At 44.3% G+C, this 27,908-nt stretch overlaps 1 protein-coding gene across 1 annotated transcript in view; it reads right to left on the bottom strand.

The window, feature by feature from the left end:
* LOC137310120 (oxysterols receptor LXR-alpha-like) overlaps positions 1–27,908 on the bottom strand; it is a 331,404-nt gene that overhangs the window by 99,816 nt on the left and 203,680 nt on the right. The window contains exon 4 of the mRNA XM_067978090.1: positions 11,974–12,243. Coding sequence (XP_067834191.1) covers positions 11,974–12,243 — 270 coding nt within the window. The remainder of the gene's footprint in view (positions 1–11,973; positions 12,244–27,908) is intronic.

The raw sequence follows: 27,908 nt of genomic DNA, 5'->3' as shown, positions 1-27,908 counted from the left end.
TTAATCACATCACAGATAGACACACAGCCTGTATAATACAGACACTCATTAATCACATCACAGATGGACACACAGCCCTGCATTATACAGTCACTCATTAATCTCATCACAGATTGACACACAGCCCTGTATAATACAGACACTCATTAATCTCAGCACAGATAGACACACAGCCTGTATAATACAGTCACTCATTAATCACATCACAGATAGACATACAGCCCTGTATAATACAGTCACTCATTAATCACATCACAGATGGACACACAGCCCTGCATTATACAGTCACTCATTAATCTCATCACAGATAGACACACAGCCTGTATAATACAGACACTCATTAATCACATCACAGATGGACACACAGCCCTGCATTATACAGTCACTCATTAATCTCATCACAGATTGACACACAGCCCTGTATAATACAGACACTCATTAATCTCAGCACAGATAGACACACAGCCTGTATAATACAGTCACTCATTAATCACATCACAGATAGACATACAGCCCTGTATAATACAGTCACTCATTAATCACATCACAGATGGACACACAGCCCTGCATTATACAGTCACTCATTAATCTCATCACAGATAGACACACAGCCTGTATAATACAGTCACTCATTAATCACATCACAGATAGACACACAGCCCTGTATAATACAGACACTCATTAATCTCATCACAGATAGACACACAGCCCTGTATAATACAGACACTCATTAATCTCAGCACAGATAGACACATTGCCTGTATAATACAGTCACTCATTAATCTCAGCACAGATCCACACATAGCCCTGTATAATACAGTCACTCATTGATCACATCACAGATCGACACACAGCCTGTATAATACAGACACTCATTCATCTCAGCACAGATAGACACATTGCCTGTATAATACAGTCACTCATTAATCTCAGCACAGATAGACACACAGCCCTGTATAATACAGTCACTCATTGATCACATCACAGATAGACACACAGCCCTGTATAATACAGTCACTCATTAATCACAGCACAGATAGACACACAGCCCTGTATAATACAGTCACTCATTAATCACATCACAGATAGACACACAGCCCTGTATAATACAGACACTCATTAATCTCAGCACAGATAGACCCACAGCCTGTATAATACAGACACTCATTGATCACATCACAGATAGACACACAGCCTGTATAATACAGACACTCATTAATCTCAGCACAGATGGACACACTGCCTGTATAATACAGTCACTCATTAATCACATCACAGATAGACACACAGCCTGTATAATACAGACACTCATTAATCACATCACAGATGGACACACAGCCCTGCATTATACAGTCACTCATTAATCTCATCACAGATTGACACACAGCCCTGTATAATACAGACACTCATTAATCTCAGCACAGATAGACACACAGCCTGTATAATACAGTCACTCATTAATCACATCACAGATAGACATACAGCCCTGTATAATACAGTCACTCATTAATCACATCACAGATGGACACACAGCCCTGCATTATACAGTCACTCATTAATCTCATCACAGATAGACACACAGCCTGTATAATACAGTCACTCATTAATCACATCACAGATAGACACACAGCCCTGTATAATACAGACACTCATTAATCTCATCACAGATAGACACACAGCCCTGTATAATACAGACACTCATTAATCTCAGCACAGATAGACACATTGCCTGTATAATACAGTCACTCATTAATCTCAGCACAGATAGACACATAGCCCTGTATAATACAGTCACTCATTGATCACATCACAGATCGACACACAGCCTGTATAATACAGACACTCATTCATCTCAGCACAGATAGACACATTGCCTGTATAATACAGTCACTCATTAATCTCAGCACAGATAGACACACAGCCCTGTATAATACAGTCACTCATTGATCACATCACAGATAGACACACAGCCCTGTATAATAGTCACTCATTAATCACAGCACAGATAGACACACAGCCCTGTATAATACAGTCACTCATTAATCACATCACAGAAAGACACACAGCCCTGTATAATACAGACACTCATTAATCTCATCACAGATAGACACACAGCCCTGTATAATACAGACACTCATTAATCTCAGCACAGATAGACACACAGCCCTGTATAATACAGACACTCATTAATCACATCACAGATAGACACAGAGCCCTGTATAATACAGACACTCATTAATCACATCACAGTTAGACACACAGCCCTGTATAATACAGACACTCATTAATCTCAGCACAGATAGACACATTGCCTGTATAATACAGTCACTCATTAATCTCAGCACAGATAGACACATAGCCTTGTATAATACAGTCACTCATTGATCACATCACAGATAGACACACAGCCTGTATAATACAGACACTCATTCATCTCAGCACAGATAGACACATTGCCTGTATAATACAGTCACTCATTAATCTCAGCACAGATAGACACACAGCCCTGTATAATACAGTCACTCATTGATCACATCACAGATAGACACACAGCCCTGTATAAAACAGACAATCATTCATCACATCACAGATAGACACACAGCCCTGTATAATACAGACACTCGTTAATCACATCACAGATGGACACACAGCCTGTATAATACAGTCACTCATTGATCTCAGCACAGATAGACACACAGCCTGTATAATACAGTCACTCATTAATCTCAGCACAGATAGACCCACAGCCTGTATAATACAGACACTCATTAATCACATCACAGATAGACACACAGCCTGTATAATACAGACACTCATTAATCTCAGCACAGATGGACACACTGCCTGTATAATACAGTCACTCATTAATCACATCACAGATAGACACACAGCCTGTATAATACAGACACTCATTAATCACATCACAGATAGACACACAGCCCTGCATAATACAGTCACTCATTAATCTCATCACAGATAGACACAGAGCCCTGTATAATACAGACACTCATTAATCTCAGCACAGATAGACACACAGCCTGTATAATACAGTCACTCATTGATCACATCACAGATAGACATACAGCCCTGTATAATACAGTCACTCATTAATCACATCACAGATAGACACACAGCCTGTATAATACAGACACTCATTAATCTCAGCACAGACTGACACACAGCCCTGTATAATACAGTCACTCATTAATCACATCACAGATAGACACACAGCCCTGTATAATACAGTCACTCATTAATCACAGCACAGATAGACACACAGCCCTGTATAATACAGTCACTCATTAATCACATCACAGATAGACACACAGCCCTGTATAATACAGACACTCGTTAATCACATCACAGATAGACACACAGCCTGTATAATACAGTCACTCATTGATCTCAGCACAGATAGACACACAGCCCTGTATAATACAGACACTCGTTAATCATATCACAGATAGACACACAGCCTGTATAATACAGTCACTCATTGATCTCAGCACAGATTGACACACTGCCTGTATAATACAGTCACTCAATAATCTCAGCACAGATAGACCCACAGCCTGTATAATACAGACACTCATTAATCACATCACAGATAGACACACAGCCTGTATAATACAGACACTCATTAATCTCAGCACAGATAGACACACTGCCTGTATAATACAGTCACTCATTGATCACATCACAGATAGACACACAGCCCTGTATAATACAGTCACTCATTAACCACAGCACAGATAGACACACAGCCCTGTATAATACAGTCACTCATTAATCACATCACAGATAGACACACAGCCCTGTATAATACAGTCACTCATTAATCACATCACAGATAGACACACAGCCCTGTATAATACAGTCACTCATTAATCTCATCACAGATAGATACACAGCCCTGTATAATACAGTCACTCATTAATCTCAGCACAGACAGACACACAGCCCTGTATAATACAGTCACTCATTAATCACATCACAGATAGACACACAGCCCTGTATAATACAGTCACTCATTAATCTCATCACAGATAGACACACAGCCCTGTTTCATACAGACACGCATCAATCACATCACAGATAGACACACAGCCCTGTATAATTCAGTCACTCATTCATCTCAGCACAGATAGACACACAGCCTGTATAATACAGTCACTCATTCATCTCATCACAGATAGACACACAGCCCTGTATAATACAGACACTCATTAATCTCAGCACAGATCGACACACCGCCCTGTATAATACAGACACTCATTAATCACATCACAGATAGACACACAGCCTGTATAATACAGTCACTCATTGATCTCAGCACAGATAGACACACAGCCCTGTATAATACAGACACTCGTTAATCACATCACAGATAGACACACAGCCTGTATAATACAGTCACTCATTGATCTCAGCACAGATAGACACACTGCCTGTATAATACAGTCACTCATTAATCTCAGCACAGATAGACCCACAGCCTGTATAATACAGACACTCATTAATCACATCACAGATAGACACACAGCCTGTATAATACAGACACTCATTAATCTCAGCACAGATAGACACACTGCCTGTATAATACAGTCAATCATTAATCTCAGCACAGATAGACACACAGCCCTGTATAATACAGACACTCATTAATCACATCACAGATAGACACACAGCCTGTATAATACAGTCACTCATTGATCTCAGCACAGATAGACACACAGCCCTGTATAATACAGACACTCGTTAATCACATCACAGATAGACACACAGCCTGTATAATACAGTCACTCATTGATCTCAGCACAGATAGACAGACTGCCTGTATAATACAGTCACTCATTAATCTCAGCACAGATAGACCCACAGCCTGTATAATACAGACACTCATTAATCACATCACAGATAGACACACAGCCTGTATAATACAGACACTCATTAATCTCAGCACAGATGGACACACTGCCTGTATAATACAGTCACTCATTAATCACATCACAGATAGACACACAGCCTGTATAATACAGACACTCATTAATCACATCACAGATAGACACACAGCCCTGCATAATACAGTCACTCTTTAATCTCATCACAGATAGACACACAGCCCTGTATAATACAGACACTCATTAATCTCAGCACAGATAGACACACAGCCTGTATAATACAGTCACTCATTAATCACATCACAGATAGACACACAGCCCTGTATAATACAGTCACTCATTAATCACATCACAGATAGACACACAGCCCTGTATAATACAGTCAATCATTAATCTCAGCACAGATCGACACACAGCCCTGTATAATACAGTCACTCATTAATCTCAGCACAGATAGACACACAGCCCTGTATAATACAGTCACTCATTAATCTCAGCACAGATAGACACACAGCCCTGTATAATACAGACACTCATTAATCTCAGCACAGATATACACACAGCCCTGTATAATACAGACACTCATTAATCACATCACAGATAGACACACAGCTTGTATAATACAGACACTCAATAATCACATCACAGATAGACACACAGCCTGTATAATACAGTCAATCATTAATCTCAGCACAGATAGACACATAGCCCTGTATAATACAGACACTCATTAATCTCATCACAGATAGACACACAGCCCTGAAAAATACAGTCACTCATTAATCTCATCACAGATGGACACACGGCCCTGTATAATACAGTCACTCATTAATCACATCACAGATAGACACACAGCCCTGTATAATACAGACACTCATTAATCTCAATACAGATAGACACACAGCCCTGTATAATACAGACACTCATTAATCTCATCACAGATCGACACACAGCCCTGTATAACACAGACACTCATTAATCTCATCACAGATAGACACACAGCCTGTATAATACAGTCACTCAATAATCTCATCACAGATAGACACACAGCCCTGTATAATACAGTCACTCATTCATCACATCACAGATAGACACACAGCCTGTGTAACACAGTCACTCAATAATCTCATCACAGATAGACACACAGCCTGTATAATACAGACACTCATTAATCTCAGCACAGATAGACACACAGCCTGTATAATACAGTCACTCAATAATCTCATCACAGATTGACACACAGCCCTGTATAATACAGTCACTCATTAATCACATCACAGATAGACACACAGCCCTGTGTAATACAGTCACTCATTAATCTCATCACAGATAGACACACAGCCCTGTACAATACTGTCACTGATAATCACAGCATAGAAAGTCACACCATACTGTGCAATACAGTCACTCATTAATCAAAACACAGTTGCACAGCCTGGTGTCTCTCAGACCATCTCTCTCAGGGAGATATCTGTGCACTGACTGGTGTCTCTCAGACCCTCTCTCTCAGGTAGATATCTGTACACTGACTGGTGTCTCTCAGTCCCTCTATCTCAGGGAGATATCTGTACACTGACTGGTGTCTCTCAGTCCCTCTCTCTCAGGGAGATATCTGTACACTGACTGGTGTCTCTCAGTCCCTCTCTCAGGGAGATATCTGTACACTGACTGGTGTCTCTCAGTCCCCTCCCTCTCAGGGAGATATCTGTACGCTGACTGGTGTCTCTCAGTCCCTCTCCCTCGGAGATATCTGTACACTGACTGGTGTCTCTCAGTCCCCTCCCTCTCAGGGAGATATCTGTACACTGACTGGTGTCTGTCAGTCCCTCTCTCTCAGGAAGATATCTGTGAACTGACTGGTGTCTCTCAATCCCTCTCTTTCAGCGACATATCTGTACACTGACTGGTGTCTCTCAGTCCCTCTCTCTCAGGGAGATATCTGGACACTGACTGGTGTCTCTCAGTCACTCTCTCTCGGGGAGATATCAACAGACTGACTGGTGTCTCTCAGTCCCTCTCTCTCGGGGAGATATCAACAGACTGACTGGTGTCTCTCAGTCCCTCTCTCTCGGGGAGATATCAACAGACTGACTGGTGTCTCTCAGTCCCTCTCTCTCAGGGAGATATCTGTACACTGACTGGTGTCTCTCAGTCCCCCCTCTCTCAGTGAGATATCTGTACACTGACTGGTGTCTCTCAGTCCCTCACTCTGGGGGAGATATCTGTACACTGTCAGGTGTCTCTCAGTCCCTCTCTCTCGGGGAGATATCAGTACACAGACGTGTCTCTCAGTCCCTCTCTCTCAGTGAGATATCTGTACAATGACTGATGTCTCTCAGTCCCTCTCTTTCAGGGAGGTATCTGCACACTGACTGGTGTCTCTCAGTCCCCTCTCAGGGAGATATCTGTACACTGATTGGTGTCTCACAGTCCCTCTCACTCAGGGAGATATCTGTACACTGACTGGTGTCTCTCAGTTCCCTCTCCCTCAGGGAGATATCTGTACACTGACTGGTGTCTCTCAGTTCCCTCTCCCTCAGGGAGATATCTGTACACTGACTGGTGTCTCTCAATCCTATCTCTCTCAGGGAGATATCTGTACACTGACTGGTGTCTCTCAGTCCCTCTCTCTCAGGGAGATATCTGTACACTGACTGGTGTCTCTCAGTCCCCCTCTCTCAGGGAGATATCTGAACACTGACTGGTGTCTCTCAGTTCCCTCCCTCTCAGGGAGACAGCCAGAGACTGACTGGTGTCTCTCTGTCCCTGTCTCTCTGGGAGATATCTGTACACTGACTGGTGTCCCTCAGTCCCTATCTCTCAGGGAGATATCTGTACACTGACTGGTGTCTCTCAGTCCCTCTCTCTCAGGGAGATATCTGTACACTGACTGGTGTCTCTGAGTCCCCTCTCTCTCAGGGAGATATCTGTACACTGACTGGTGTCTCTCAGTCCCTCTCTCTCTCAGGGAGATATCTGTACACTGACTGGTGTCTGTCAGACCCCTCCCTCAGTGAGATATCTGTACATTGACTGGTGTCTCTGAGTATCCTCTCTCTCAGGGTGATATCTGTACACTGACTGGTGTCTCTCAGTCCCTCTCTCAGGGAGATATCTGTACACTGACTGGTGTCTCTCAGTCCCTCTCTCTCAGGGTGATATCTGTACACTGACTGGTGTCTCTCAGTCCCTCTCCCTCGGAGATATCTGTACACTGACTGGTGTCTCTCAGTCCCCTCCCTCTCAGGGAGATATCTGTACACTGACTGGTGTCTGTCAGTCCCTCTCTCTCAGGAAGATATCTGTGAACTGACTGGTGTCTCTCAATCCCTCTCTTTCAGCGACATATCTGTACACTGACTGGTGTCTCTCAGTCCCTCTCTCTCAGGGAGATATCTGGACACTGACTGGTGTCTCTCAGTCACTCTCTCTCGGGGAGATATCAACAGACTGACTGGTGTCTCTCAGTCCCTCTCTCTCGGGGAGATATCAACAGACTGACTGGTGTCTCTCAGTCCCTCTCTCTCGGGGAGATATCAACAGACTGACTGGTGTCTCTCAGTCCCTCTCTCTCAGGGAGATATCTGTACACTGACTGGTGTCTCTCAGTCCCCCCTCTCTCAGTGAGATATCTGTACACTGACTGGTGTCTCTCAGTCCCTCACTCTGGGGGAGATATCTGTACACTGTCAGGTGTCTCTCAGTCCCTCTCTCTCGGGGAGATATCAGTACACAGACGTGTCTCTCAGTCCCTCTCTCTCAGTGAGATATCTGTACAATGACTGATGTCTCTCAGTCCCTCTCTTTCAGGGAGGTATCTGCACACTGACTGGTGTCTCTCAGTCCCCTCTCAGGGAGATATCTGTACACTGATTGGTGTCTCACAGTCCCTCTCACTCAGGGAGATATCTGTACACTGACTGGTGTCTCTCAGTTCCCTCTCCCTCAGGGAGATATCTGTACACTGACTGGTGTCTCTCAGTTCCCTCTCCCTCAGGGAGATATCTGTACACTGACTGGTGTCTCTCAATCCTATCTCTCTCAGGGAGATATCTGTACACTGACTGGTGTCTCTCAGTCCCTCTCTCTCAGGGAGATATCTGTACACTGACTGGTGTCTCTCAGTCCCCCTCTCTCAGGGAGATATCTGAACACTGACTGGTGTCTCTCAGTTCCCTCCCTCTCAGGGAGACAGCCAGAGACTGACTGGTGTCTCTCTGTCCCTGTCTCTCTGGGAGATATCTGTACACTGACTGGTGTCCCTCAGTCCCTCTCTCTCAGGGAGATATCTGTACACTGACTGGTGTCTCTCAGTCCCTCTCTCTCAGCGAGATATCTGTACACTGACTGGTGTCTCTGAGTCCCCTCTCTCTCAGGGAGATATCTGTACACTGACTGGTGTCTCTCAGTCCCTCTCTCTCTCAGGGAGATATCTGTACACTGACTGGTGTCTGTCAGACCCCTCCCTCAGTGAGATATCTGTACATTGACTGGTGTCTCTGAGTATCCTCTCTCTCAGGGTGATATCTGTACACTGACTGGTGTCTCTCAGTCCCTCTCTCAGGGAGATATCTGTACACTGACTGGTGTCTCTCAGTCCCTCTCTCTCAGGGTGATATCTGTACACTGACTGGTGTCTCTCAGTCCCTCTCTCTCGGGGAGATATCTGTACACTGACTGGTGTCTCTCAGTCCCTCTCTCTCAGGGAGATATCTGTACACTGACTGGTGTCTCTCAGTCCCTCTCTCTCAGGGAGATATCTGTACACTGACTGGTGTCTCTCAGTCCCTCTCTCTCAGGGAGATATCTGTACACTGACTGGTGTCTCTCAGTCCCCTCTCTCTCAGGGAGATATCTGTACACTGACTGGTGTCTCTCAGTCCCCTCTCTCTCAGGGAGATATCTGTACACTGACTGGTGTCTCTCAGTCCCCTCTCTCTCAGGGAGATATCTGTACACTGACTGATGTCTCTCAGTCCCCTCTCTCTCAGGGAGATATCTGTACACTGACTGGTGTCTCTCAGTCCCCTCTCTCTCAGGGAGATATCTGTACACTGACAGGTGTCTCTCAGTCCCTCTCTCTCAGGGAGATATCTGTACACTGACTGGTGTCTCTCAGTCCCTCTCTCTCAGGGAGATATCTGTGCACTGACTGGTGTCTCTCAGTCCCTCTCTCTCAGGGTGATATCTGTACACTGACTGGTGTCTCTCAGTCCCTCTCTCTCAGGGAGATATCTATACAATGACTGGTGTCTCTCAGTCCCCTCCCTCTCAGGGAGATATCTGTACACTGACTGGTGTCTCTCAGTCCCCCTCTCTCAGGGAGATATCTGCACACAGACTGGTGTCTCTCAGTCCCTCTCCCTCAGGGAGATATCTGTACACTGACTGGTGTCTCTCAGTCCCTCTCTCAGGGAGATATCTGTACACTGACTGGTGTCTCTCAGTCCCTCTCTCTCAGGGAGATATCTGTACACTGACTGGTGTCTCTCAGTCCCCTCTCCCTCAGGGAGATATCTGTACACTGACTGGTGTCTCTCAGTCCCTCTCCCTCAGGGAGATATCTGTACACTGACTGGTGTCCCTCAGTCCCTCTCTCTCAGGGAGATATCTGTACACTGACTGGTGTCTCTCAGTCCCCTCTCCCTCAGGGAGATATCTGTACACTGACTGGTGTCTCTCAGTCCCCTCTCCCTCAGGGAGATATCTGTACACTGACTGGTGTCTCTCAGTCCCTCTCTCTCAGGGAGATATCTGTACACTGACTGGTGTCTCCCAGCCCTCTCTCTCAGGGAGATATCTGTACACTGACTGGTTTCTCTCAGTCCCTCTCCCTCAGGGAGATATCTGTCCACTGACTGGTGTCTCCCAGCCCTCTCTCTCTCGGGGAGATATCTGTCCACTGACTGGTGTCTCCCAGCCCTCTCTCTCTCAGGGAGATATCTGTACACTGACTGGTGTCTCTCAGTCCCCTCTCTCTCAGGGAGATATCTGTACACTGACTGGTGTCTCTCAGTCCCTCTCTCAGGGAGATATCTGTACACTGACTGGTGTCTCTCAGTCCCCTCTCTCAGGGAGATATCTGTACACTGACTGGTGTCTCTCAGTCCCTCTCTCTCAGGGAGATATCTGCAGACTGACTGGTGTCTCTCAGTCCCTCTCTCTCAGGGAGATATCTGTACACTGACTGGTGTCTCTCAGTCCCTCTCTCTCAGGGAGATATCTGTCCACTGACTGGTGTCTCTCAGTCCCTCTCTCTCAGGGAGATATCTGTGCACTGACTGGCGTCTCTCAGTCCCTCTCCCTCAGGGAGATATCTGTACACTGACTGGTGTCTCTCAGTCCCTCTCTCTCAGGGAGATATCTGTACACTGACTGGTGTCTCTCAGTCCCTCTCTCTCAGGGAGATATCTGTACACTGACTGGTGTCTCTCAGTCCCTCTCTCTCAGGGAGATATCTGTACACTGACTGGTGTCTCTCAGTCCCTCTCCCTCAGGGTGATATCTGTACACTGACTGGTGTCTCTCAGTCCCTCTCTCTCAGGGAGATATCTGTACACTGACTGGTGTCTCTCAGTCCCTCTCTCTCAGGGAGATATCTGTACACTGACTGGTGTCTCCCAGTCCTCTCTCTCTCGGGGAGATATCTGTCCACTGACTGGTGTCTCTCAGTCCTCTCTCTCTCGGGGAGATATCTGTACACTGACTGGTGTCTCTCAGTCCCTCTCTCTCAGGGAGATATCTGTACACTGACTGGTGTCTCTCAGTCCCTCTCTCTCAGGGAGATATCTGTACACTGACTGGTGTCTCTCAGTCCCTCTCTCTCAGGGAGATATCTGTGCACTGACTGGTGTCTCTCAGTCCCTCTCTCTCGGGGAGATATCTGTACACTGACTGGTGTCTCCCAGCCCTCTCTCTCGGGGAGATATCTGCACACTGACTGGTGTCTCCCAGCCCTCTCTCTCTCGGGGAGATATCGACACATGTCAGGGGTGTCTCAGTCGATCCCTCACTGACTCCGGTGTCTCAGTGTGGTGTAACATGGAGGGCTGAGAGTTTCGCGATTACTCACATTGCTCCAACATTCCTGCCTGCCGACATTTACGAAGCCGACACTCCTGGCACTTTCTGCGCATGTACAGGTCCATCTCGCACTGCCCACTGTTCTTGCAGGAGTAGTGGGCACTCTTGATCACACTCCGCCTGAAAAAGCCCTTGCAGCCCTCGCAGCTCAGCACGTTGTAGTGGAAGCCTGAGGCCTTATCCCCACACACACTGCACACCTCGTTCCCCAGCATCTTCGGGGCAGGGCCTTTCTTACGTTTCACTGGCTGCTGCTCTGCTGAGAGAATAGAAACACAACAGGAGGGTCTGTCAGTGAACAGGTTACACACTGTGAATAGGGACCGTCAGTGAACAGATTACACACTGTGAATAGGGACTGTGAGTGAACAGATTACACAGTGTGAATAGGGACTGTCAGTGAACAGATTACACAGTGTGAATAGGGACTGTCAGTGAACAGATTACACACTGTGAATAGGGACTGTCAGTGAACAGATTACACAGTGTGAATAGGGACTGTCAGTGAACAGATTACACAGTGTGAATAGGGACTGTCAGTGAACAGATTACACAGTGTGAATAGGGACTGTCAGTGAACAGATTACACAGTGTGAATAGGGACTGTCAGTGAACAGATTACACACTGTGAATAGGGACTGTCAGTGAACAGATTACACAGTGTGAATAGGGACTGTCAGTGAACAGATTACACACTGTGAATAGGGACTGTCAGTGAACAGATTACACAGTGTGAATAGGGACTGTCAGTGAACAGATTACACACTGTGAATAGGGACTGTCAGTGAACAGATTACACAGTGTGAATAGGGACTGTCAGTGAACAGATTACACAGTGTGAATAGGGACTGTCAGTGAACAGATTACACACTGTGAATAGGGACTGTCAGTGAACAGATTACACACTGTGAATAGGGACTGTCAGTGAACAGATTACACAGTGTGAATAGGGACTGTCAGTGAACAGATTACACACTGTGAATAGGGACTGTCAGTGAACAGATTACACAGTGTGAATAGTGACTGTCAGTGAACAGATTACACACTGTGAATAGGGACTGTCAGTGAACAGATTACACACTGTGAATAGGGACTGTCAGTGAACAGATTACACACTGTGAATAGGGACTGTCAGTGAACAGATTACACAGTGTGAATAGTGACTGTCAGTGAACAGATTACACAGTGTGAATAGGGACTGTCAGTGAACAGATTACACAGTGTGAATAGGGACTGTCAGTGAACAGATTACACAGTGTGAATAGGGACTGTCAGTGAACAGATTACACAGTGTGAATAGGGACTGTCAGTGAACAGATTACACAGTGTGAATAGGGACTGTCAGTGAACAGATTACACAGTGTGAATAGGGACTGTCAGTGAACAGATTACACAGTGTGAATAGGGACTGTCAGTGAACAGATTACACAGTGTGAATAGGGACCGTCAGTGAACAGGTTACACACTGTGAATAGGGACTGTCAGTGAACAGATTACACAGTGTGAATAGGGACTGTCAGTGAACAGGTTACACACTGTGAATAGGGACTGTCAGTGAACAGGTTACACACTGTGAATAGGGACTGTCAGTGAACAGATTACACACTGTGAATAGGGACTGTCAGTGAACAGATTACACAGTGTGAATAGGGACTGTCAGTGAACAGGTTACACACTGTGAATAGGGACTGTCAGTGAACAGGTTACACAGTGTGAATAGGGACTGTCAGTGAACAGATTACACACTGTGAATAGGGACTGTCAGTGAACAGATTACACACTGTGAATAGGGACTGTCAGTGAACAGGTTACACAGTGTGAATAGGGACTGTCAGTGAACAGATTACACACTGTGAATAGGGACTGTCAGTGAACAGATTACACAGTGTGAATAGGGACTGTCAGTGAACAGATTACACAGTGTGAATAGGGACTGTCAGTGAACAGATTACACACTGTGAATAGGGACTGTCAGTGAACAGATTACACAGTGTGAATAGGGACTGTCAGTGAACAGGTTACACACTGTGAATAGGGACTGTCAGTGAACAGGTTACACAGTGTGAATAGGGACTGTCAGTGAACAGATTACACACTGTGAATAGGGACTGTCAGTGAACAGATTACACACTGTGAATAGGGACTGTCAGTGAACAGATTACACAGTGTGAATAGGGACTGTCAGTGAACAGGTTACACACTGTGAATAGGGACTGTCAGTGAACAGATTACACACTGTGAATAGGGACTGTCAGTGAACAGATTACACAGTGTGAATAGGGACTGTCAGTGAACAGGTTACACACTGTGAATAGGGACTGTCAGTGAACAGGTTACACAGTGTGAATAGGGACTGTCAGTGAACAGATTACACACTGTGAATAGGGACTGTCAGTGAACAGATTACACACTGTGAATAGGGACTGTCAGTGAACAGGTTACACAGTGTGAATAGGGACTGTCAGTGAACAGATTACACACTGTGAATAGGGACTGTCAGTGAACAGATTACACAGTGTGAATAGGGACTGTCAGTGAACAGATTACACAGTGTGAATAGGGACTGTCAGTGAACAGATTACACAGTGTGAATAGGGACTGTCAGTGAACAGATTACACAGTGTGAATAGGGACTGTCAGTGAACAGATTACACAGTGTGAATAGGGACTGTCAGTGAACAGATTACACAGTGTGAATAGGGACTGTCAGTGAACAGATTATACAGTGTGAATAGGGACTGTCAGTGAACAGATTACACAGTGTGAATAGGGACTGTCAGTGAACAGATTACACAGTGTGAATAGGGACCGTCAGTGAACAGATTACACAGTGTGAATAGGGACTGTCAGTGAACAGATTACACAGTGTGAATAGGGACTGTCAGTGAACAGATTACACAGTGTGAATAGGGACTGTCAGTGAACAGATTACACACTGTGAATAGGGACTGTCAGTGAACAGATTACACAGTGTGAATAGGGACTGTCAGTGAACAGATTACACAGTGTGAATAGGGACTGTCAGTGAACAGATTACACACTGTGAATAGGGACTGTCAGTGAACAGATTACACAGTGTGAATAGGGACTGTCAGTGAACAGATTACACAGTGTGAATAGGGACTGTCAGTGAACAGATTACACACTGTGAATAGGGACTGTCAGTGAACAGATTACACAGTGTGAATAGGGACTGTCAGTGAACAGATTACACACTGTGAATAGGGACTGTCAGTGAACAGATTACACAGTGTGAATAGGGACTGTCAGTGAACAGATTACACAGTGTGAATAGGGACTGTCAGTGAACAGATTACACAGTGTGAATAGGGACTGTCAGTGAACAGATTACACAGTGTGAATAGGGACTGTCAGTGAACAGATTACACAGTGTGAATAGGGACTGTCAGTGAACAGATTACACAGTGTGAATAGGGACTGTCAGTGAACAGATTACACAGTGTAAATAGGGACTGTCAGTGAACAGATTACACACTGTGAATAGGGACTGTCAGTGAACAGATTACACACTGTGAATAGGGACTGTCAGTGAACAGATTACACAGTGTGAATAGGGACTGTCAGTGAACAGATTACACAGTGTGAATAGGGACTGTCAGTGAACAGATTACACACTGTGAATAGGGACTGTCAGTGAACAGATTACACAGTGTGAATAGGGACTGTCAGTGAACAGATTACACAGTGTGAATAGGGACTGTCAGTGAACAGGTTACACACTGTGAATAGGGACCGTCAGTGAACAGATTACACACTGTGAATAGGGACTGTCAGTGAACAGATTACACACTGTGAATAGGGATTGTCAGTGAACAGATTACACAGTGTGAATAGGGACTGTCAGTGAACAGGTTACACACTGTGAATAGGGACCGTCAGTGAACAGATTACACACTGTGAATAGGGACTGTCAGTGAACAGATTACACAGTGTGAATAGGGACTGTCAGTGAACAGATCACACAGTGTGAATAGGGACTGTCAGTGAACAGATTACAAAGTGTGAATAGGGACTGTCAGTGAACAGATTACACACTGTGAATAGGGACTGTCAGTGAACAGATTACACACTGTGAATAGGGACTGTCAGTGAACAGATTACACAGTGTGAATAGGGACTGTCAGTGAACAGATTACACAGTGTGAATAGGGACTGTCAGTGAACAGATTACACAGTGTGAATAGGGACTGTCAGTGAACAGATTACACAGTGTAAATAGGGACTGTCAGTGAACAGATTACACAGTGTGAATAGGGACCGTCAGTGAACAGATTACACAGTGTGAATAGGGACTGTCAGTGAACAGATTACACACTGTGAATAGGGACTGTCAGTGAACAGATTACACAGTGTGAATAGGGACTGTCAGTGAACAGATTACACACTGTGAATAGGGACTGTCAGTGAACAGATTACACACTGTGAATAGGGACTGTCAGTGTACAGATTACACACTGTGAATAGGGACTGTCAGTGAACAGATTACACACTGTGAATAGGGACCGTCAGTGAACAGATTACACAGTGTGAATTGGGACTGTCAGTGAACAGATTACACAGTGTGAATAGGGACTGTCAGTGAACAGATTACACACTGTGAATAGGGACTGTCAGTGAACAGATTACACGGTGTGAATAGGGACTGTCAGTGAACAGATTACACAGTGTGAATAGGGACTGTCAGTGAACAGATTGCACAGTGTGAATAGGGACTGTCAGTGAACAGATTACACAGTGTGAATAGGGACTGTCAGTGAACAGATTACACACTGTGAATAGGGACTGTCAGTGAACAGATTACACACTGTGAATAGGGACTGTCAGTGAACAGATTACACAGTGTGAATAGGGACTGTCAGTGAACAGATTACACACTGTGAATAGGGACTGTCAGTGAACAGATTACACACTGTGAATAGGGACTGTCAGTGAACAGATTACACACTGTGAATAGGGACTGTCAGTGAACAGATTACACACTGTGAATAGGGACTGTCAGTGAACAGATTACACACTGTGAATAGGGACTGTCAATGAACAGGTTACACACTGTGAATAGGGACTGTCAGTGAACAGATTACACAGTGTGAATAGGGACTGTCAGTGAACAGATTGCACAGTGTGAATAGGGACTGTCAGTGAACAGATTACACAGTGTGAATAGGGACTGTCAGTGAACAGATTACACACTGTGAATAGGGACTGTCAGTGAACAGATTACACACTGTGAATAGGGACTGTCAGTGAACAGATTACACAGTGTGAATAGGGACTGTCAGTGAACAGATTACACACTGTGAATAGGGACTGTCAGTGAACAGATTACACACTGTGAATAGGGACTGTCAGTGAACAGATTACACACTGTGAATAGGGACTGTCAGTGAACAGATTACACAGTGTGAATAGGGACTGTCAGTGAACAGATTACACAGTGTGAATAGGGACTGTCAGTGAACAGATTACACAGTGTGAATAGGGACTGTCAGTGAACAGATTACACACTGTGAATAGGGACTGTCAGTGAACAGATTACACAGTGTGAATAGGGACTGTCAGTGAACAGATTCCACACTGTGAATAGGGACTGTCAGTGAACAGATTACACAGTGTGAATAGGGACTGTCAGTGAACAGATTCCACACTGTGAATAGGGACTGTCAGTGAACAGATTACACAGTGTGAATAGGGACTGTCAGTGAACAGATTACACAGTGTGAATAGGGACTGTCAGTGAACAGATTACACAGTGTGAATAGGGACTGTCAGTGAACAGATTACACAGTGTGAATAGGGACTGTCAGTGAACAGATTACACACTGTGAATAGGGACTGTCAGTGAACAGATTACACACTGTGAATAGGGACTGTCAGTGAACAGATTACACACTGTGAATAGGGACTGTCAGTGAACAGATTACACAGTGTGAATAGGGACTGTCAGTGAACAGATTACACAGTGTGAATAGGGACTGTCAGTGAACAGATTACACAGTGTGAATAGGGACTGTCAGTGAACAGATTACACAGTGTGAATAGGGACTGTCAGTGAACAGATTACACAGTGTGAATAGGGACTGTCAGTGAACAGATTACACAGTGTGAATAGGGACTGTCAGTGAACAGATTACACACTGTGAATAGGGACTGTCAGTGAACAGATTACACACTGTGAATGGGGACTGTCAGTGAACAGATTACACAGTGTGAATAGGGACTGTCAGTGAACAGATTACACACTGTGAATAGGGACTGTCAGTGAACAGATTACACAGTGTGAATAGGGACTGTCAGTGAACAGATTACACAGTGTGAATAGGGACTGTCAGTGAACAGATTACACACTGTGAATAGGGACTGTCAGTGAACAGATTACACAGTGTGAATAGGGACTGTCAGTGAACAGATTACACAGTGTGAATAGGGACTGTCAGTGAACAGATTACACACTGTGAATAGGGACTGTCAGTGAACAGATTACACAGTGTGAATAGGGACTGTCAGTGAACAGATTACACAGTGTGAATAGGGACCTTCAGTGAACAGATTACACAGTGTGAATAGGGACTGTCAGTGAACAGCTTACACACTGTGAATAGGGACTGTCAGTGAACAGATTACACAGTGTGAATAGGGACTGTCAGTGAACAGATTACACACTGTGAATAGGGACTGTCAGTGAACAGAATCCACACTGTGAATAGGGACTGTCAGTGAACAGATTACACAGTGTGAATTGGGACTGTCAGTGAACAGATTACACAGTGTGAATAGGGACTGTCAGTGAACAGATTACACAGTGTTAATAGGGACTGTCAGTGAACAGATTACACACTGTGAATAGGGACTGTCAGTGAACAGATTACACAGTGTGAATAGGGACTGTCAGTGAACAGATTACACAGTGTGAATAGGGACAGTCAGTGAACAGATTACACAGTGTGAATAGGGACTGTCAGTGAACAGATTACACAGTGTGAATAGGGACAGTCAGTGAACAGATTACACACTGTGAATAGGGACTGTCAGTGAACAGATTACACAGTGTGAATAGGGACTGTCAGTGAACAGGTTACACACTGTGAATAGGGACTGTCAGTGAACAGATTACACAGTGTGAATAGGGACTGTCAGTGAACAGATTACACACGGTGAATAGGGACTGTCAGTGAACAGATTACACAGTGTGAATAGGGACTGTCAGTGAACAGATTACACAGTGTGAATAGGGACTGTCAGTGAACAGATTACACAGTGTGAATAGGGACTGTCAGTGAACAGATTACACAGTGTGAATAGGGACTGTCAGTGAACAGATTACACAGTGTGAATAGGGACTGTCAGTGAACAGATTACACAGTGTGAATAGGGACGGTCAGTGAACAGATTACACACTGTGAATAGGGACTGTCAGTGAACAGATTACACAGTGTGAATAGGGACTGTCAGTGAACAGATTACACAGTGTGAATAGGGACTGTCAGTGAACAGATTACACAGTGTGAATAGGGACTGTCAGTGAACAGATTACACAGTGTGAATAGGGACTGTCAGTGAACAGATTACACTGAGTGTGAATAGGGACTGTCAGTGAACAGATTACACAGTGTGAATAGGGTCTGTCAGTGAACAGATTACACACTGTGAATAGGGACTGTCAGTGAACAGATTACACACTGTGAATAGGGACTGTCAGTGAACAGATTACACAGTGTGAATAGGGACTGTCAGTGAACAGATTACACACTGTGAATAGGGACTGTCAGTGAACAGATTACACACTGTGAATAGGGACTGTCAGTGAACAGATTACACAGTGTGAATAGGGACTGTCAGTGAACAGATTACACACTGTGAATAGGGACTGTCAGTGAACAGATTACACACTGTGAATAGGGACTGTCAGTGAACAGATTACACAGTGTGAATAGGGACTGTCAGTGAACAGATTACACAGTGTGAATAGGGACTGTCAGTGAACAGATTACACAGTGTGAATAGGGACTGTCAGTGAACAGATTACACAGTGTGAATAGGGACTGTCAGTGAACAGATTACACAGTGTGAATAGGGACTGTCAGTGAACAGATTACACACTGTGAATAGGGACTGTCAGTGAACAGATTACACAGTGTGAATAGGGACAGTCAGTGAACAGATTACACAGTGTGAATAGGGACTGTCAGTGAACAGATTACACAGTGTGAATAGGGACTGTCAGTGAACAGATTACACAGTGTGAATAGGGACTGTCAGTGAACAGATTACACACGATGAATAGGGACCGTCAGTGAACAGATTACACACTGTGAATAGGGACTGTCAGTGAACAGATTACACGGTGTGAATAGGGACTGTCAGTGAACAGATTACACAGTGTGAATAGGGACTGTCAGTGAACAGATTACACACTGTGAAAAGGACTGTCAGTGAACAGATTCCACAGTGTGAATAGGGACTGTCAGTGAACAGATTACACAGTGTGAATAGGGACTGTCAGTGAACAGATTACACAGTGTGAATAGGGACTGTCAGTGAACAGATTACACAGTGTGAATAGGGACTGTCAGTGAACAGATTACACAGTGTGAATAGGGACTGTCAGTGAACAGATTACACACTGTGAATAGGGACTGTCAGTGAACAGATTACACAGTGTGAATAGGGACTGTCAGTGAACAGATTACACAGTGTGAATAGGGACTGTCAGTGAACAGATTACACACTGTGAATAGGGACTGTCAGTGAACAGATTACACAGTGTGAATAGGGACTGTCAGTGAACAGATTACACAGTGTGAATAGGGACCTTCAGTGAACAGATTACACAGTGTGAATAGGGACTGTCAGTGAACAGATTACACAGTGTGAATAGGGACTGTCAGTGAACAGATTACACAGTGTGAATAGGGACTGTCAGTGAACAGATTACACACTGTGAATAGGGACTGTCAGTGAACAGATTACACAGTGTGAATTGGGACTGTCAGTGAACAGATTACACAGTGTGAATAGGGACTGTCAGTGAACAGATTACACAGTGTGAATAGGGACTGTCAGTGAACAGATTACACACTGTGAATAGGGACTGTCAGTGAACAGATTACACACTGTGAATAGGGACTGTCAGTGAACAGATTACACAGTGTGAATAGGGACTGTCAGTGAACAGATTACACAGTGTGAATAGGGACTGTCAGTGAACAGATTACACATTGTGAATAGGGACTGTCAGTGAACAGATTACACAGTATGAATAGGGACTGTCAGTGAACAGATTACACACGGTGAATAGGGACTGTCAGTGAACAGATTACACAGTGTGAATAGGGACTGTCAGTGAACAGATTACACAGTGTGAATAGGGATGGTCAGTGAACAGATTACACACTGTGAATAGGGACTGTCAGTGAACAGATTACACAGTGTGAATAGGGACTGTCAGTGAACAGATTACACAGTGTGAATAGGGACTGTCAGTGAACAGATTACACACTGTGAATAGGGACTGTCAGTGAACAGATTACACACTGTGAATAGGGACTGTCAGTGAACAGATTACACAGTGTGAATAGGGACTGTCAGTGAACAGATTACACAGTGTGAATAGGGACTGTCAGTGAACAGATTACACAGTGTGAATAGGGACTGTCAGTGAACAGATTACACAGTGTGAATAGGGACTGTCAGTGAACAGATTACACAGTGTGAATAGGGACTGTCAGTGAACAGATTACACAGTGTGAATAGGGACTGTGAGTGAACAGATTACACAGTGTGAATAGGGACTGTCAGTGAACAGATTACACAGTGTGAATAGGGACTGTCAGTGAACAGATTACACAGTGTGAATAGGGACTGTCAGTGAACAGATTACACAGTGTGAATAGGGACTGTCAGTGAACAGATTACACAGTGTGAATAGGGACTGTCAGTGAACAGATTACAGAGTGTGAATAGGGACTGTCAGTGAACAGATTACACACTGTGAATAGGGACTGTCAGTGAACAGATTACACGGTGTGAATAGGGACTGTCAGTGAACAGATTACACAGTGTGAATAGGGACTGTCAGTGAACAGATTACACAGTGTGAATAGGGACTGTCAGTGAACAGATTACACAGTGTGAATAGGGACTGTCAGTGAACAGATTTCACACTGTGAATAGGGACTGTCAGTGAACAGATTACGCAATGTGAGTAGGGACTGTCAGTGAACAGATTACACAGTGTGAATAGGGACTGTCAGTGAACAGATTACACAGTGTGAATAGGGACTGTCAGTGAACAGATTACACACTGTGAATAGGGACTGTCAGTGAACAGATTACACAGTGTGAATCGGGACTGTCAGTGAACAGATTACACAGTGTGAATAGGGACTGTCAGTGAACAGATTACACAGTGTGAATAGGGACTGTCAGTGAACAGATTACACAATGTGAATAGGGACTGTCAGTGAACAGATTCCACAGTGTGAATAGGGACTGTCAGTGAACAGATTACACAGTGTGAATCAGGACTGTCAGTGAACAGATTACACACTGTGAATAGGGACTGTCAGTGAACAGATTACACACTGTGAATAGGGACTGTCAGTGAACAGATTACACAGTGTGAATAGGGACTGTCAGTGAACAGATTACACAGTGTGAATAGGGACTGTCAGTGAACAGATTACACAGTGTGAATAGGGACTGTCAGTGAACAGATTACACAGTGTGAATAGGGACTGTCAGTGAACAGATTACACAGTGTGAATAGGGACTGTCAGTGAACAGATTACACAGTGTGAATAGGGACTGTCAGTGAACAGATTACACAGTGTGAATAGGGACTGTCAGTGAACAGATTACACACTGTGAATAGGGACTGTCAGTGAACAGATTACACAGTGTGAATAGGGACTGTCAGTGAACAGATGTCACAGTGTGAATAGGGACTGTCAGTGAACAGATTACACACTGTGAATAGGGACTGTCAGTGAACAGATTACACACTGTGAATAGGGACTGTCAGTGAACAGATTACACACTGTGAATAAGGACTGTCAGTGAACAGATTACACAGTGTGAATAGGGACTGTCAGTGAACAGATTACACACTGTGAATAGGGACTGTCAGTGAACAGATTACACAGTGTGAATAGGGACTGTGAGTGAACAGATTACACAGTGTGAATAGGGACTGTCAGTGAACAGATCACACAGTGTGAATAGGGACTGTCAGTGAACAGATTACACAGTGTGAATAGGGACTGTCAGTGAACAGATTACACAGTGTGAATAGGGACTGTCAGTGAACAGATTACACAGTGTGAATAGGGACTGTCAGTGAACAGATTACAGAGTGTGAATAGGGACTGTCAGTGAACAGATTACACACTGTGAATAGGGACTGTCAGTGAACAGATTACACGGTGTGAATAGGGACTGTCAGTGAACAGATTACACAGTGTGAATAGGGACTGTCAGTGAACAGATTACGCACTGTGAATAGGGACTGTCAGTGAACAGATTACACAGTGTGAATAGGGACTGTCAGTGAACAGGTTACACAGTGTGAATAGGGACTGTCAGTGAACAGATTACACACTGTGAATAGGGACTGTCAGTGAACAGATTACACGGTGTGAATAGGGACTGTCAGTGAACAGATTACACAGTGTGAATAGGGACTGTCAGTGAACAGATTACACACTGTGAATAGGGACTGTCAGTGAACAGATGACACGGTGTGAATAGGGACTGTCAGTGAACAGATTACACAGTGTGAATAGGGACTGTCAGTGAACAGATTACACAGTGTAAATAGGGACTGTCAGTGAACAGATTACACAGTGTGAATAGGGACTGTCAGTGAACAGATTACACAGTGTGAATAGGGACTGTCAGTGAACAGATTACACAGTGTGAATAGGGACTGTCAGTGAACAGATTACACAGTGTGAATAGGGACTGTCAGTGAACAGATTACACAGTGTGAATAGGGACTGTCAGTGAACAGATTACACAGTTTGAATCGGGACTGTCAGTGAACAGATTACACAGTGTGAATAGGGACTGTCAGTGAACAGATTACACACGGTGAATAGGGACTGTCAGTGAACAGATTACACAGTTTGAATAGGGACTGTCAGTGAACAGATTACACAGTGTGAACAGGGACTGTCAGTGAACAGATTACACAGTGTGAATAGGGACTGTCAGTGAACAGATTACACAGTGTGAATAGGGACTGTCAGTGAACAGATTACACAGTGTGAATAGGGACTGTCAGTGAACAGATTACAGACTGTGAACAGGGACTGTCAGTGAACAGATTACACAGTGTGAATAGGGACTGTCAGTGAACAGATTACGCACTGTGAATAGGGACTGTCAGTGAACAGATTACACAGTGTGAATAGGGACTGTCAGTGAACAGGTCACACAGTGTGAATAGGGGCTGTCAGTGAACAGATTACACACTGTGAATAGGGACTGTCAGTTAACAGATTACACAGTGTGAATAGGGACTGTCAGTGAACAGATTACACACTGTGAATAGGGACTGTCAGTGAACAGATTACACAGTGTGAATAGGGACTGTCAGTGAACAGATTACACAGTGTGAATAGGGACTGTCAGTGAACAGATTACACAGTGTGAATAGGGACTGTCAGTGAACAGATTACACAGTGTGAATAGGGACTGTCAGTGAACAGATTACACACTGTGAATAGGGACTGTCAGTGAACAGATTACACAGTGTGAATAGGGACTGTCAGTGAACAGATTACACACTGTGAATAGGGACTGTCAGTGAACAGATTACACAGTGTGAATAGGGACTGTCAGTGAACAGATTACACACTGTGAATAGGGACTGTCAGTGAACAGATTACACAGTGTGAATAGGGACTGTCAGTGAACAGATTACACACTGTGAATCGGGACTGTCAGTGAACAGATTACACAGTGTGAATAGGGACTGTCAGTGAACAGATTACACAGTGTGAATAGGGACTGTCAGTGAACAGATTACACAGTGTGAATAGGGACTGTCAGTGTACAGATTACACAGTGTGAATAGGGACTGTCAGTGAACAGATTACACAGTGTGAATAGGGACTGTCAGTGAACAGATTACACAGTGTGAATAGGGACTGTCAGTGAACAGATTACACAGTGTGAATAGGGACTGTCAGTGAACAGATTACACACTGTGAATAGGGACTGTCAGTTAAAAGATTACACAGTGTGAATAGGGACTGTCAGTGAACAGATTACACAGTGTGAATAGGGACTGTCAGTGAACAGATTACACAGTGTGAATAGGGACTGTCAGTGAACAGATTACACAGTGTGAATAGGGACTGTCAGTGAACAGATTACACAGTGCGAATAGGGACTGTCAGTGAACAGATTACACAGTGTGAATAGGGACTGTCAGTGAACAGATTACACAGTGTGAATAGGGACTGTCAGTGAACAGATTACACACTGTGAATAGGGACTGTCAGTGAACAGATTACACAGTGTGAATAGGGACTGTCAGTGAACAGATTACACACTGTGAATAAGGACTGTCAGTGAACAGATTACACAGTGTGAATAGGGACTGTCAGTGAACAGATTACACACTGTGAATAGGGACTGTCAGTGAACAGATTACACAGTGTGGATAGGGACTGTCAGTGAACAGATTACACACTGTGAATAGGGACTGTCAGTGAACAGATTACACACTGTGAATAGGGACTGTCAGTGAACAGATTACACAGTGTGAATAGGGACTGTCAGTGAACAGATTACACAGTGTGAATAGGGACTGTCAGTGAACAGATTACACAGTGTGAATAGGGACTGTCAGTGAACAGATTACACAGTGTGAATAGGGACTGTCAGTGAACAGATTACACAGTGTGAATAGGGACTGTCAGTGAACAGATTACACAGTGTGAATAGGGACTGTCAGTGAACAGATTACACACTGTGAATAGGGACTGTCAGTGAACAGATTACACAGTGTGAATAGGGACTCTCAGTGAACAGATTACACAGTGTGAATAGGGACTGTCAGTGAACAGATTACACAGTGTGAATAGGGACTGTCAGTGAACAGATTACACAGTGTGAATAGGGACTGTCAGTGAACAGATTACACAGTGTGAATAGGGACTGTCAGTGAACAGATTACAGAGTGTGAATAGGGACTGTCAGTGAACAGATTACACACTGTGAATAGGGACTGTCAGTGAACAGATTACACGGTGTGAATAGGGACTGTCAGTGAACAGATTACACAGTGTGAATAGGGACTGTCAGTGAACAGATTACACAGTGTGAATAGGGACTGTCAGTGAACAGATTACACAGTGTGAATAGGGACTGTCAGTGAACAGATTTCACACTGTGAATAGGGACTGTCAGTGAACAGATTACGCAATGTGAGTAGGGACTGTCAGTGAACAGATTACACAGTGTGAATAGGGACTGTCAGTGAACAGATTACACAGTGTGAATAGGGACTGTCAGTGAACAGATTACACACTGTGAATAGGGACTGTCAGTGAACAGATTACACAGTGTGAATCGGGACTGTCAGTGAACAGATTACACAGTGTGAATAGGGACTGTCAGTGAACAGATTACACAGTGTGAATAGGGACTGTCAGTGAACAGATTACACAATGTGAATAGGGACTGTCAGTGAACAGATTCCACAGTGTGAATAGGGACTGTCAGTGAACAGATTACACAGTGTGAATCAGGACTGTCAGTGAACAGATTACACACTGTGAATAGGGACTGTCAGTGAACAGATTACACACTGTGAATAGGGACTGTCAGTGAACAGATTACACAGTGTGAATAGGGACTGTCAGTGAACAGATTACACAGTGTGAATAGGGACTGTCAGTGAACAGATTACACAGTGTGAATAGGGACTGTCAGTGAACAGATTACACAGTGTGAATAGGGACTGTCAGTGAACAGATTACACAGTGTGAATAGGGACTGTCAGTGAACAGATTACACAGTGTGAATAGGGACTGTCAGTGAACAGATTACACAGTGTGAATAGGGACTGTCAGTGAACAGATTACACACTGTGAATAGGGACTGTCAGTGAACAGATTACACAGTGTGAATAGGGACTGTCAGTGAACAGATGTCACAGTGTGAATAGGGACTGTCAGTGAACAGATTACACACTGTGAATAGGGACTGTCAGTGAACAGATTACACACTGTGAATAGGGACTGTCAGTGAACAGATTACACACTGTGAATAAGGACTGTCAGTGAACAGATTACACAGTGTGAATAGGGACTGTCAGTGAACAGATTACACACTGTGAATAGGGACTGTCAGTGAACAGATTACACAGTGTGAATAGGGACTGTGAGTGAACAGATTACACAGTGTGAATAGGGACTGTCAGTGAACAGATCACACAGTGTGAATAGGGACTGTCAGTGAACAGATTACACAGTGTGAATAGGGACTGTCAGTGAACAGATTACACAGTGTGAATAGGGACTGTCAGTGAACAGATTACACAGTGTGAATAGGGACTGTCAGTGAACAGATTACAGAGTGTGAATAGGGACTGTCAGTGAACAGATTACACACTGTGAATAGGGACTGTCAGTGAACAGATTACACGGTGTGAATAGGGACTGTCAGTGAACAGATTACACAGTGTGAATAGGGACTGTCAGTGAACAGATTACGCACTGTGAATAGGGACTGTCAGTGAACAGATTACACAGTGTGAATAGGGACTGTCAGTGAACAGGTTACACAGTGTGAATAGGGACTGTCAGTGAACAGATTACACACTGTGAATAGGGACTGTCAGTGAACAGATTACACGGTGTGAATAGGGACTGTCAGTGAACAGATTACACAGTG

This window comes from Heptranchias perlo, unplaced genomic scaffold (assembly GCF_035084215.1).
Source record: "Heptranchias perlo isolate sHepPer1 unplaced genomic scaffold, sHepPer1.hap1 HAP1_SCAFFOLD_221, whole genome shotgun sequence".
Taxonomy (NCBI): domain Eukaryota; kingdom Metazoa; phylum Chordata; class Chondrichthyes; order Hexanchiformes; family Hexanchidae; genus Heptranchias; species Heptranchias perlo.
This window is presented reverse-complemented; position numbering and strand designations above follow the sequence as displayed.